Source organism: Tachypleus tridentatus, chromosome 6, assembly GCF_004210375.1.
Source record: "Tachypleus tridentatus isolate NWPU-2018 chromosome 6, ASM421037v1, whole genome shotgun sequence".
Classification (NCBI taxonomy): domain Eukaryota; kingdom Metazoa; phylum Arthropoda; class Merostomata; order Xiphosura; family Limulidae; genus Tachypleus; species Tachypleus tridentatus.
The window spans coordinates 56,448,257-56,462,754 of NC_134830.1; the positions used below are offsets into that span (position 1 = coordinate 56,448,257).

Sequence of the window (14,498 nt, forward strand, 5' to 3'; positions counted from 1 at the left end):
TTCTTTTCTTTTTTCTTCTGTTTCTGTAGAAATAGTTCCAATATAAAAGATCGCCGCCCTTTAACTGAACCGTTTGATATTTGATACAAGGTCTGACTGAACAAATTCCTTGGTAAAATTATCACTTGGCCCGTGAATACGCTCTCACGGAGCTCACGTGAACAACACGTTGGGCTGGACCGGTTCCGTTATGTACCGTTACTTGGCGTTTTACACCGTTATAAATGTACAATGATCGGCCTGGAACCTTCACATTTCTTAGGTGCCTCGCATTTCCTCCGCAGGATGTCGCTATAGTAAATATCCTATTTTACCAGCTTTAGAAGCCGGTCTAGCCTTCTTTGCTCGTAAGTTAAGCAGCCTGTATGATGGACGCCATCTGGTCTTAAACAGCTGTGGAAATGTGAAAATAAAAAAAAAATTCGCGCAGAAAAGTGAAAACGGCTTAACGTAATAACTCTACTGGCAGCTCGACCAAGTTTATTTTCCCAACTCTGGTACCCCTGCAGCTAATGACTAGTTGCGGTATTGGTAAATGTCTACCATTTGAGAATTTTACCTATCTGGACTATTTGGCTTTCCACTCAACACACAATGGATTTTAAAAACAAAACACGGCAAGCCACTTATGTTCTACTTTTTTTAACATACTTGATACTGGGTGAGTAGAAGCACCTTTTAGTGTACGTTCATAGGAACAGGTATGGAGTGTGGTTTCTAAGCAATAACCTCCATACTCCAGACATGTTATGTTGTTATAAGGCATGTTTGTGTGTGTGTTTTCTTTTCGCTTATTAAATGAGTTGCGTTAATAATAAAATGTATACGGTTTGTATTTCCTGTTTATTTCTATTTGTTAATTTATATTGTTCAGAATATTTTACTAAAGATAGTACTGTTTCATGTGTTAGGTTTGTTTTAGCGCTAAGCTGCACAACAGGCTATCAGCACTGTTTAATCCGGATTATAGCTAATCCACCAGAGGACATTTCATTTGTCATATTTATATAATGTTTCTGGTTTACTTTCATGTATTTTTACGTATGAGCATATTTAGTGCTCATTTTGATTTTTGATTATTATTTGCTACAAAGTTACGTTATGGGCTATCTTTGCTGTGCCCGGAACAAATATCTAAACCCGATTTTTAGCGTTATAAGCCATCAAACGTATTGCTGAGTCACCGTAGTGCTTATAGTGATAAATGCCTATAAGAATGACTAAACGATGTATTTTCTCGTTGTTTCAATAAAGTGAATATCCTAAGATTCATCACTTATCATTATATGGATATCCGTAATAAAAAATATAGCTCTATGGGCTGAGTGTGGCCCAAATTTTATCATGTCAGACTAACGACTTTCGGGTCTGCACGCGAGTCCCGTTACTGATTTTTTTTTTAAGTACCTTTCTCACCAGACACGGTGAGTTCGTTATAAGAATTACTGTCAAATCTCACTGTTTGGTCACACAAAGAGCATCACAAGAACTGGCTGTTGGTTCTGTTGACTATCTGTCTTTTCAGTAATCCACCAAGTAAAAATTAGGGACAGATAGCGCAGATACCTCTTGAATACCTTTATGCGAATATTCCAAAACTAACAAAACGATGTCGCTTGGCATTAAACAAATAATTGTGCAAAGAATAGTGAAGGATTTTGGGTGCGCATGGGTAATTATATAGTAAAAATCATTTATAAATTTTTCGAGTAAATTCCTTTTGGCATTTTTGAATTTACTAAAGGTAAAGAATCAAACAGAATTTTCAAAATATATTAATTTTATTTTTTCATGTGTTTATAGGTTGGTTCAAAATAGTTAATAATAATTATAGCAATATTATAAAAAAGCTAATTGTTTTGTTAAGCCAAATGAACTGATTTTTTTAGATTGTGAATTATATGAACTCGTTTGTTGTTAAGCCTAATGAAATGATTTTTGGACTATATACTATATAAACTTGCTTATTATTAAGACTAATACATTGAGTTTTAAACTATAAATTGTATAAAAATGCTTCTTGTTAAGCCTAATGGATCAAATTTTAAATGAAAGATTATATAAACATATATACGAGACATAATTTCAAGTCTAATATAGTAATATCCCTTGCAATATGTTATTGCTCTAATTCTATCCTTTCGTGCCTTTATTCACTTTTAGTGTTTCTCATAAAAAAAACTGACACTTAGAAACAGTGATAAAGGTTACCAAAAGCAGTAACAGGTTGAAAATATTATTATATATATATATATTATATACTCGGAACATATAACTTGAAAATATCATAAATAATCAACATAATTTAAACATGGCTAATAGTTTCTGGTTTAAGTTTTTTTTTTAAATAATACGTGTGAGGCTATTCTACTTGTGATAAAAGTAAATAAAACAAAACCATAACTGCATCATTTTCTATAAAAAGAGCGAGTTTAAGTTACAGTTTTGTCACCTGTACATCTTAATATTAAGTGTGTTATTATTTGAATAATATAATATTTGAGAAATGACTAGGAACGTCAGTTTCCTTCAATGTTTAAATGCAACCATTTTTGTTTCTATTCAGAGGCTTACAGTAAGTAGTTATAAATTAATATAGTTCCAACTAATTAGCTTGTAAGTAAACAAAATTACTTCCTTCTATACACACAGGAATACAGTATTAAAATTAACTTTCAGATGAATGGAAGTTATTTCCATAGATCAGTACTAAAATAAATCTCGTCACAGACATGGATAATTCAATGCACTGCTCTTACTTTTAAAGGTTGGAATTCATAAATCCCTTAGTTGGACGCCCTCTCTAGTAGCGGTATTGAGTAACGTTATGTAGTAATAATTTACACGTTACTTTGGAGGTATCCTGATTTGGTATGTCCTTCTGCTGTATTGTACTAAAATGGTGTAATACAATCTCACGTGTGAAAATACCTTTGTGATCACACAGATGAGTTTAAACATCACTGATGGCTGTGACAATACCTCTGTCGTCATGCAGATTAGGTTAATCACACAATGGTATTTCGTATGTGATTTGGACGACGTTTCACTCCCTCTGGTTATAATTATAACGTACCGACCTGTGGATCTTGACTTTAACTTTCTAACTTAACATGGCACTGTATTAACTATAAACAAAATTTTATCCTAATGTTTACACACACACACACAAGCTCCATTTGCTCAATGTTATTTTTCCCATGTAACGTAGTTATGATTTATGGATTGGAGATTAGGACTTGTTCGTGCATTTTATACGTTTTTCTAAATATTTACCCGTAATACATTAATTGCCAACATGTAACTTATATATGTGTAGCCAATGCTAGTTTAAAGACAAAACACGTAGCTTATTTATATATGTTTTGTAATCACTATTTTTCAAATGACAAAAAACAGTTTATAAGTGGCCAACACTGTAAAATCGCAACACGTAATTTATATGTCGTGAATTTTCTATTTAAAATCACCTTAAGTAATTTATTAGTCTCCAAAATAAAAAAAATGTGATTTTATATTTCGCATCAATGCTTTTAGTCGTATCACGTCGTAGGATAACTAATACATCTTTAGCCCCGAGTAAATATCTACAGAATATAATAATTTTCCGTCTGCATTTGTCTTATGGCAAAACCAGAAATTCTTAAATATCATACACTTTCAAAACATACAAGTTTGTAAATATAAAAAAAAAATAATATGTACATCAGTATATTATGGAATAAATATATTAATTGACTTGTCAATAAAAAACGGTATGTGTGTTTATTAATTACGGTCACATAAATAGCTGATTAGTGGTCAGTTTTGTTTTTCTTGTTTTGAGTGTTCGCGTAAAGCTACGTGAGGGTTAACTGTGTTAGCCGTCCCTAATTTACTTGCGAAAAAATACAGGGAAGACACTTCGTTACGAGCACCCATCGTTGTTTCTAATTGTCGATATTTTTGTCCTTAGGGTAGACGTGGGTGGGTCAGGTACAATCTTGACCTCCTGTATTTATGCTTTTATATATATATTTCATGTTTAGGGCAACTGTTAAATGTTGAACACAACATAAAAGAAAGTATTGATTTCATAAATGTTCATTGATATGAATAAAAAAAAACCCCATCAGGGTCATGTCCATTTATGTTCATTGATACCAATTAAAAAAACTCATCAGGGTCATGTCCATTTATGTTCATTGATATGAATTAAAAAACTCAAAATGTTCATTGATATGAATAAAAAACCCCATCAGGGCCATGTCCATTTATGTTCATTGATATGAATTAAAAAACTCATCAGGGTCATGTCCATTTATGTTCATTGATATGAATAAAAAAACCCATCAAGGCCATGTCCATTTATGTTCATTGATATGAATAAAAAAAACATCAGGGTCATTCATGTCCATTTATGTTCGAACGTTCATTATTTACAGTGGGACACAATCTCAACATAAATAATCTATATAATCCATTGTTTTCCTTGTTGTTGGCTTATTTTAACAGTATTAACATAAATACCCTCGGCTGACAGGACGAGCATGTATGGTGTGACAGGGATTCGAACCCGCGACCCTCAGAGTATGAGTCGAGTGCCCTAACCACCTGCCCATGCCGGGTTCCATCGCCAGCTATTGGACAACTTTAATAGAATAGAAAGATTTGACAGTGACTCTTATAACTCATATGAGACTTCAAAATGCGGATCGCAATTTTGGGGAAACAGGATGCTGATTTTGAACCCTCGGATTAACAATCTGGCACGCTAATTATTAAGCCACTCCAGACCCAGTTAACTTATTTACTTTCTACATCTCTGAGTGAGAAATTATTTATTTTCTACATTATTGTTGTGGGTGAGAATCAGAGTTAAATTATTTATTTTCTACATTATTGTTTTAGGTTAGAGGTACATTATTTGTTTTCTATTTATTGTTCATAACCACCATAACGCAAAATTAGCTTAAACTTGTTTATAATCAATTTAATAAAATTAGACTGTTTTTTCCATTCCTTGGCCGCATGCTTATGATGCTCGAAAACATATTTGTCTGTGGGGCCATCTGGTGGTTTTCTCTCCAAAATATGAAATCATAGTTATGCTACGGTACTCACGTATTTCGATAAATATTATTTACTGCAGTTATATTGTTGCTTCCATGTCCCTCTATGAATTCATATATCTTGTTTGTAGTAAAGGTATTATAGATCATATATGTATAAGAATAATACGCAGTCTTTCTACAATTGAATTGTTGTCCCTTAGGTATGCGCTGAGGTAGTTTTTCTTGCCTATGACCATATTACCGATGATTGATGTTGTTTTATAACAACAATAGTCCCAGTCTTACACTTTCCTTGGAACTACTTGTTTCACCGTTCATCACGCTTGTTCTAATGACCAAGATTACGTATTGTTGTCGTAAACCAAGATTAATTTTAGATTATGCTTATTGTGGACGTTAAAATCACAGCCCCCATTTACATAGACCAAAACACAATAGAAGTCCACCACAACTGCATCTAGGGCGTTACCAAGTAAGTCTCGGAATGGCATTGTTAAAATTCCACTTTCCTTGCCATCTTTCTTATAGAAACAGGAGTTAATTTTTAGAAGGGGCTGGAAGCTTGTGGATCTTCTTAATTTCAAATCCTTGTTGATTATATTGCTAATCGCACCAGAAGATGTACCCATCCTCATTGCAATGGCTTTTTGACTCGAAAGATTCTCTTTGTTAGCCTTCAGTTTACAGATGAAGTCGTTATTCCATATCGGTTTGAAAAATGCATTTTCGAACTCTTTGTTGTCCTTAGATTTATGCTGTGTGTTTCGTGTTCTTCCGCGAAGACATAATAATGTTGTGTTCTTTGACTCTTAGCCATTTGCTTATGTTAGACAACAAGGATCACGTACATTTCTCCAAACGTAAGTGTGGCTGCGCTGTCGAATGGCCGAGAATTCATCATGAACCAAAAATATAAAGATGAACTCATATCCTGTATCGCTGAACCTGCACACGTAAATAATTCTTTACAGTGTGCAATTAACTTTCTGTACTGTTATCCACGTATCCATACGTATGATGTGGCCAGGTGGTTAAGACACTCGACTCGTAATCCGAGAGTCGGGTATTCGAATCCCCGTCGCACCAAACATGATCACCGATTCAGCCGTGGGGGTGTTATAATGTGACGGTCAACCACTATTCGTTGGTAAAAGAGTGGCTCAAGAGTTGACGGTAGGTGGTAATCACTAGGTGCCTTCCCTCTAACGTTGCACTACTAACTTAGGGTCAGTTAGCGCAGATAGCCCTCGTGTAGATTTGCGTAAAATTCAAAACAAACTCTGTGAAAAACATGTTTATTTTGTTACTTTATTATTGGTATTTCAAGTAGCTTTGCGTGAAATTCAAAACAAAGCAAACCATTCCATACTCTACTCACACACACACACACACACACATATATATATTTGTATAGCTATACAATCGTTCTTCATTTATGTCTGACGAATGTTTATTTTTGTTTACAGACAACCATGTATTTTCCCTGTTTATAATGACGTTCCCTTGGGCTACATTTTTTGTTCAAAACTGTAGTTTTTTATGTGCCTTTATACCCAGTTTCTATTATATATACTCTTTTATCGATCCACACAAGTGTAAGGATAAAGAAAACTTTTTTAAAAAAACATTAACTAAATGTAGGAATGGCTTGTGTCAAACCTTAAAAAAACAATGCAAAAAAGACAGTAGATAAGGTATTTATATCAACCTTACGTAAAATCACAGGCAAACAGTGTGCTAGAATTTTAATAAAAACAGGATAAATTAAACTCCATTGTGATTGAATAGTTATATTTATTAATATATATTAATTCTTGATTGTATTATGTGTATGGATAATGCAAATGCCATCCTTACCATACATTGTTTTTGAAGGATTGATATCAGCCGTCTTACATTTACTTCCCTTTGTGAAAAGTTTTTTAGTTGCTTTTAAAACAGTGTTCAAAAAATAGTAAGGTTATACTTATAACAAAGTTCTAAATACAGTGAGGTTATAACTGTAATATTTATTGTTTATCTACTATAGGCTGGTAACTCCCATTTCTCCCTGTAATAAGCTGTTAAAAGTAACATCAAATGTCTGCACAAAAACTAACTTCAAACAGTAATTATAAGATACTTTACACTAGATGTATTATTTTCTTTACTACTATTAGTTATTAATGATATTTATAATTACGGATACTCTGTTTGTAACTAGGTGACTTCAGTAAAACTGGCTGACACCATTGTTTTGGTTTTTGAGTTATCATATAATATAAAATAAGCAGAAGAAAAAGGAACAAGAAAGTCAAACTTATTTACAGACGTTTCCAGAACTTGTGACTCAGCCATTACATAGATATTGTTATAAAAGGAATCACTGTATCGTATTGTAAAGTTCTGGTTACCTGTTGAAGAGATATTTAAAATACCATTACTATGAATGATCCGAGCCATTCCTCCATGAGTCCGGCATGGCTAGGAGGTTAAGGTGCTCGATTCGTTATCTGATGGTCGCGGCTTCGAATACCCGTCACACCAAAAATGTTCGCTCTTTCAAGGGCTGCCATAACATGGTAAATCCCACTGTTCGTTAATAAAAGAGTAGCCCAAGAGTTGGCGGTGGGTAGTGATGACTAGCTGCCTACCCTCTTGTCTTACCTTGCAAAATTAGGGAGGGCTAGTGCAGATATACCTTGTGTAGCTTTGTGCAAAATTAAAAACAAACAAATGATTTATACCTAGACAGTGCTATGTATATTATATTTAGCGGATGCACTATTCTGTTTATACATAATTCATAATAAATATAGCTATAAGCGGAGAACTAGTGTTGTTTTTAATGTATGAAGTTTTTATATATAAAATCGAAGAATACACAGATATATTGACTTCGGGGTCAATACAAAGTGCTTTCAAGCTGATCAATGTGACACTTTTCTCAAACATATGGTTAATAACTTAAAAGATACTCTGGCACTTATTTTTTTGTTGCCCATTTTAATTTGCTTTGTATATTCCATACATATGATGAGGTATTAGTTTTTGTTTATTAATAAACGAGTTATGAAAAGAATATTGGTTAACTGTATTTGATAACTTCTATGTCATATTGTTGTAGTAAACCTGTATATGTTCTTTGCTCTGCTCGGTTAGCTAGAGATTAAAGAGATTGTGAAACAACGTTAGGCATACACAGAGACGTTTAATATTATTCTCTGTTGAAAAACAATATATCATGTAAAACGTTATAATAATCTCTGTTGAACAATAATATCTCTTTTAAAGCGTTATAATAATCTTTGTCGAATAATATCTCTTTTAAAACGTTATAATAAATCTCTGTTGAACAATAATATCTCTTTTAAAACGTTATAATATTCTCTGTTGAACAATGATATCTCTTTCAAAAACGCTATAATAATTTCTGTTGAACAACAATATATTTTTGATATACTCTAAACGTAATCAGTTTCAAAACTGTCGTTGTGATATATATGAAACATTCACGCAAAATTATTGGTTATTTTGATTAGGAATGTGTCAGCAAGACCTCATACGAACGTTTTTTGATGTTGTTTGTAACAGCTGCTTGAGAACCCCCGTCCGAATTGTTTTAAATGTAAATAGCTGATTACACGTGTGGAAAGACAACCTAGTTAAACACGTATTTGAATCTCCGTGTACTCGGTTAAGACAATAAGCAAGATTTTAATCACGTGAATTACATGAATTAACTTTATTTTTCGAACGTTGTCTGGAAGTATAACATTCTTCCCTTTACCGTTTCACAGCAGAAACTGAATTTTTCCGAGTTGCAAACAATAACCCCAGCGTTCTATTGCTAAAAGCTGATGTCTACTTACAAAGAAAAGAAAAACTATACGTCATGCTGACTTCCTTTCGCTAGTACGGGAACTTGCAATGACCTGCCCAAACGTAGGTCTTTGCTACCTTTAAAATAACCTAAAGTTGCTTACTTGTCGTGGTAATGTTAATTGTTTTATATACAGTGCTGTATATGTTTTGTTTCGCTAGCGTTTGCGTGAGTTTTCACTTGGATTTTAGACTTTTAAAACGTTTGTTGTTCTTGACAGAACATGATACCAGAAGTTGTGTGCATGAAAAAAAAATTAATATGAATTAGTTCTAGTCTAGATATTATTATGATTGTCCGTGTGTAACATCATTTCGAAAACTCTCGACAACAGACTACTAGTTGCAAGCTACCCGAGTTATATCACGTTTTAGTTGACATACCACAGGATTTAAGGGCGGTGGAATTTCCACTGTGTGACATGAATTTTGTAGAGCTTAAAAGGTTAGACAATGTCCTGCATAAAATCGTCTATGAAGAATATTTAAATCAGAGGCACTGCACCCTTGTGTCCTCGCAAAAAGTATTGACGCCCTGGTGTGCCATATTTCTTCTTCAGTGGCATAAGTGTTAATAATGCTCTTCGTTCTCGGACGTGATATATTTCATAAAGTCATAAATTGTGGAATTAATAATTCGTTAACCTCATAGTAAAGCGAGCAATTTTTGTTATTATCCACAACAGGACAAATATTTGATTCGTTCAATCATAAACCTCATGATCGCACGAATTTGTTTTTATTGTTACTTGTTTTTTAATATTACTTAGCATTACGTTAATACAATTGTACTACTTGTTAATATCACCCTCGACAACAACACAAAAATCTAGGCTTGGTCAAAATCTCTGTAAGATGGAGTTACGCAGTTGTGTGAGTTGACGCTACACCACATGTTGGATTACTAATTTATACTGGTATCCATAAAGGCACGTATGCTTACTGTTTCACCAGGAGATAGAAAATGAATTAGGCCTCACTAAAGTGTAAATATTTCTGTTTATTTATAACCATTATTAATATTAATATATATATATATATATATATATTACATATTCAAATATTTCAAAACAAAACACAGGCATTTTAAATATGACTGTTGCTAACTATACTATAAATAGGATATACGAAACCAAACAAGAGAAGATAAAATTATCTTTATTACGTGTAATTCATATTGTACTAAAGCCTTGTTTAATTCTTCTATTAAGTATTCTATGGAGTAAAAAATGCATACACACATGTGAACAATTAGTACATTGACCTGGTTACAGTTTCTTAACCTTTTACAACTGTTTACAGTTTACATTTATTGATGCTGTTTTCTTTCTCTTTTTTCGAATAGTTTAAAACATCTTTAAAAATATATTTAAAGTCTAATCACGAATACATCTTATAACTTTACTTATAAGAAAAACACCTGATTCATTACACAACTCTAAAAATGACTTTGAAAATACGAAGCAACGATTTTTTGTCTTTAATATTTTTATGTAAATTATTATATTTAATTGTTTATTTTAAAAAAACTTAAAATAAAATACGTTAGAAACAGGCTATTTACATTTGAATTTTTTAAAATTTATAAATACATTCTTAAGACCAGAATTATACTTTCTTCTTTTATAGAGGCCCAGGGTTTTCGCGACATCACTAATCTGGTAATTTCTACTTCCGATCGCCCTAATGGAAGGATTGGCTTGTTTTGAATTTCGCATAAACCTACACGAGAACTATCTGCTATTTAGCAGTGTAAGACTAGAGACAAGACAACTAGTCATCATCACCCACCTCCAACTCTTGGGCTACCTTTTTACCAACGAATAGTGAGATTGGCCGTAACATTATAATGCCACCACTGCTGAACGGGCGAGCATGTTTGGTTTGACAGGGATTCGAACCCGCGATCCTTATCCACCTGGCCATGCCGGACCTTATTATGTAGTTATGAAGTTTATTAGCCCATAAGCAATTTGGTGATTGAATAAAAACGTATTTTGTTAAAAAAATAATTACATCGGTAAGCGTGTGCGTTTTCTTATAGCAAAGCCACTTCGGGCTATCTGCTGAGTCTACCGAGGGGAATCGAACCGCTGATTTTAGCGTTGTAAATCTGTAGACTTACCGCTGTACCAGTGGGGGACCGTCAATAAGCACATGTTAACTTAGTAGTGTAAAGATTGCTAGTGTTGTTGGTTTGCTAGCGCAAAGCTGCACAATGAGGTATTTGCGCTTTGATCACTGCGGGATATCGAACCACGATTTTTTAAACGTTTTAGATCCATAAACTTAACACCGACCCAGGGGGAGCTTGCTAGTATCAAACAATGATAGTATCTCTCAGTTATGTATGTTAATTTATTATAAAACACTCTGGTCTTATTACATATAATTTCAATAAATTGCATTTGAATAAACAATGAGACTGGATGGAAATATTTGTTAATTTATCTGTTTATTTACTTGCATAACTGCTAGTAACCACCGCAAAGCTACACGAAGGTTATCGGTGCCAGCCGCCCTAATTTAGCAGAGTAAGACCAGAGGGAAGGCAGCTAGTCATCACCACCCACCGCCAACTCTTTGACTACTCTTCTACCAACGAATAGTGCGATTCACCGTAACATTATAACGCTCCGCGGCTAAAAGAGCGAGCATGTTTGGCGCAACGGGGATGCGAATCCGCGACCCTCGGATTACGAGTCGAGTTCCTTAACCACCTGGCCATGCCGATCCTGGGGTGAAAAATAATGGTACCGATTTTTATGTTCTTTAACACTTTACAATTTTAAAAGGAGGCTTGCTTGCAAGTACACATGAATTTTAAAATGATCTAAAATTTATTCTCTTTATTTGGAACAAATTATATTAGTTAATTTGTCTAACTTTATAGTCATTTTAACTCAGATAGTACTTATCCGCTATTAATGTTTGTACGAGGTTTTGTTAGGTAATAACTAATATATATATATATATATATTTATAATTAAGTATGTTTGTTACAAATAGTGTTCATTTTCCTGCCAATATATTAGTCAACTCTATGTAACTATAGACTTAAATAATAGTGACCGCTGTCATAAAGTGTTGTCACATCTCCACCCTTCGCCCTGAAAATTTTGAGAGGCACAGTCTCGACTGCCTTGTGCATTTACCTCCAGTACTGTCTAAGAATATTGACCAATGATAATGGCTAAAAGGTCATCAGGTCTAACTTTTAGAGTCGATTTCTGCATGTGGACACTAAAATGTTTTGATCTCCGAACTCCTGGTATTAATGTTTGTGGGATGGGAGTGGGGTCGTTGAAATTGATACTGTTACTTTTAAACCTAAGCTTTTTCACTGCTCGCGAAACTATTTATTTAGCATTCCTGTTCGACTCGCACTTTAAGGGTCGTGGATTCCAATCCTCGTCTCACTAAATATATTCGCCCTTTCCGCCGTGGGAGCGTTATAATGTTATAGTTAATCCAACTGTTTGTTGATAGAAGAGTAGTCCAAGTGTTCGCGGTAGATAGTGATGACTAGCTACCTTCCATCTAGTCTTTCACTGCCAAATTAGAGACATCTAGCGCAGATATCCCTCGTACAGCTTTGCGCGAAATTCAAAACAAACACAAAATATGTCTGCAAATCACTAATGATTTAAATATTCAAACACTTCGCAACTATGTCTCGTACCCAAGATACAGTAGACAAACTCTGTGGATGAACGGCTCTCATCAGCCCATAAAATACAAATCTCTAGGATTCTAGGCTAGTAGGACTTGGCATTAAGAAAAATTTTAACACGTCTACTTTCATGGTACTGAGAGTTTGTGTGTCTAAGCCCTTTAAAAGAAACCTACGTACAGATCCATATGACTACACTGAGTAGAAAAACGCCACCATGAAGATTGTGTTTCTTTTAGAATGTTCGTTTTATCTAATAAATATTTTGTTGTCATATTCATGCACGTGACCAAGAACTGTAACTGTTCCGGATATCAGTTTCCACACTTGAACATCTATTTTGTCTACTCTCGCAAGTTCGCGCCTTTCACGATATTTTGCATGTACTACCATTACAAACTCACCTATCAAGTGTGACTTTGTAAAAGTTCTCGAGTCACATTTTCAAGAGATATTTTAAAATTTACAGTAGGATAGTGCTGGTACAATGGAGGAAGAGGTCTAGTGCACCTGACCCTCCTGGGTATGCAAATAAATATACCCGAATACCAGAGAGAGAGGTACAATAAGAGAAAGGTAAGTTATTTCGTTCCATTCAATTGTGACTTCGACTGAAACCAGCTCCTTCCTAAGCTGGTAATTGATTCATCAAGGCAGGATATTTAGTGCTTGTTACTTACCCCGTGTTTAAGCGCGCTTGACTAATGAGTTTTAAAATATTCACGCAGTCGCTACCTTTAAACTCCACCCTTCAAGTATCACACAACGCAAGTACAAAACTAACGCTTTGAAGCGGACTTGGGGATCAGGTTGGAAACGTATTGCACTGAACTAACTATTCATTTCTTGAAGAATTCCCCTGAAGCAGTCATTGTAGAGATAAATGTCTTTTGTTTGTAGATATTCAGTTCGTGCGCTGTTGGAGAAAACAGTTCGTTCTGTATTTACACAAAACAGGACAGCCTCCTTTGTGCTGTGAGGCGATACGATCAATAATTGCACAGATTTCTTTAGGCCTTATATGTATATTCCTTTATCAGAAATCTGCCAGAGTTTTTAATATACAACCTATCAAACTTGGTTTATCTTATTAAAAGGTAAGGTTACTCACACGTAACATACTTTATAAACTTACCAAGATCCCCTTTACCATTATAAAAAAAAGGAGAAAGAATTTCACCATTAATTAATGGATTTTAGAGCAATAAATGTAAGACATAAATATGTTTATTGAGTGATAATTTTGTTCTTTACTTCTTCAGTTTGTTTCAGAATTTCGCTCTAAGCTGGAACACAGTTGTGTTTATTTCTTTGTTTTGGAATTTCGCGCAAAGATACACGAGGGCTATCTGCGCTAGCCGTCCCTAATTTAGCAATGTAAGACTAGAGAGAAGGCAGCTAGTCATCACCACCCACCGCCAACTCTTGGACTACTTTTTTACCAACGAATAGTGAAATTGACCGTCACATTATAACGACCCCATGGCTGAAAGGGCGAGCATGTTTGGTGCGACGAGGATTCGAACCCGCGACCCTCAGATTACGATTCAATGCCTTAACTAACCTGGCCATGCCTGGCCTGACACAGTTGGGTATAAACTTCAAAACGTCTGATAGGTGTAGCTTGAACAGGTGCAACTCGTATCAGTTTTCTTTATACTTCGTAATAGGTGGACCAGCGATTCTTTATAATATACCGGAGATTCTCATTGTTAATGAACTATCAAGAGATAGTTTCAATAGATAAATATGTGAGAACCAACAATCTAATTGAAAAATAAAATGTTCTTTGATAATTATGTGAAATTTAATCGAAAGTGGTGGCAGGAATATAAACCAGTACGTTATTATTAAGGTTGGAAGTGTAAAAGTTGTTTCTGTTTTAGAAAAAAGTTACAAAATGGAATCTC

The 14,498-nt window shown here is 34.3% G+C and overlaps 1 protein-coding gene across 2 annotated transcripts in view; it reads left to right on the forward strand.

Annotated features, from left to right (window-relative positions):
* The first annotated feature begins 253 nt into the window (after positions 1 to 253).
* LOC143252573 (uncharacterized) overlaps positions 254 to 14,498 on the forward strand; it is a 39,717-nt gene continuing 25,472 nt past the window's right edge. The window contains exon 1 of one of the 2 annotated variants that reach the window (XM_076504912.1): positions 254 to 661. In XM_076504912.1, the coding sequence (XP_076361027.1) occupies positions 595 to 661 (67 nt within the window). In that variant the 5' untranslated portion in view covers positions 254 to 594. Of the gene's footprint in view, positions 662 to 13,019; positions 13,165 to 14,498 lie in introns of those variants that run through there. The other variant, XM_076504913.1, reaches the window with a different exon arrangement.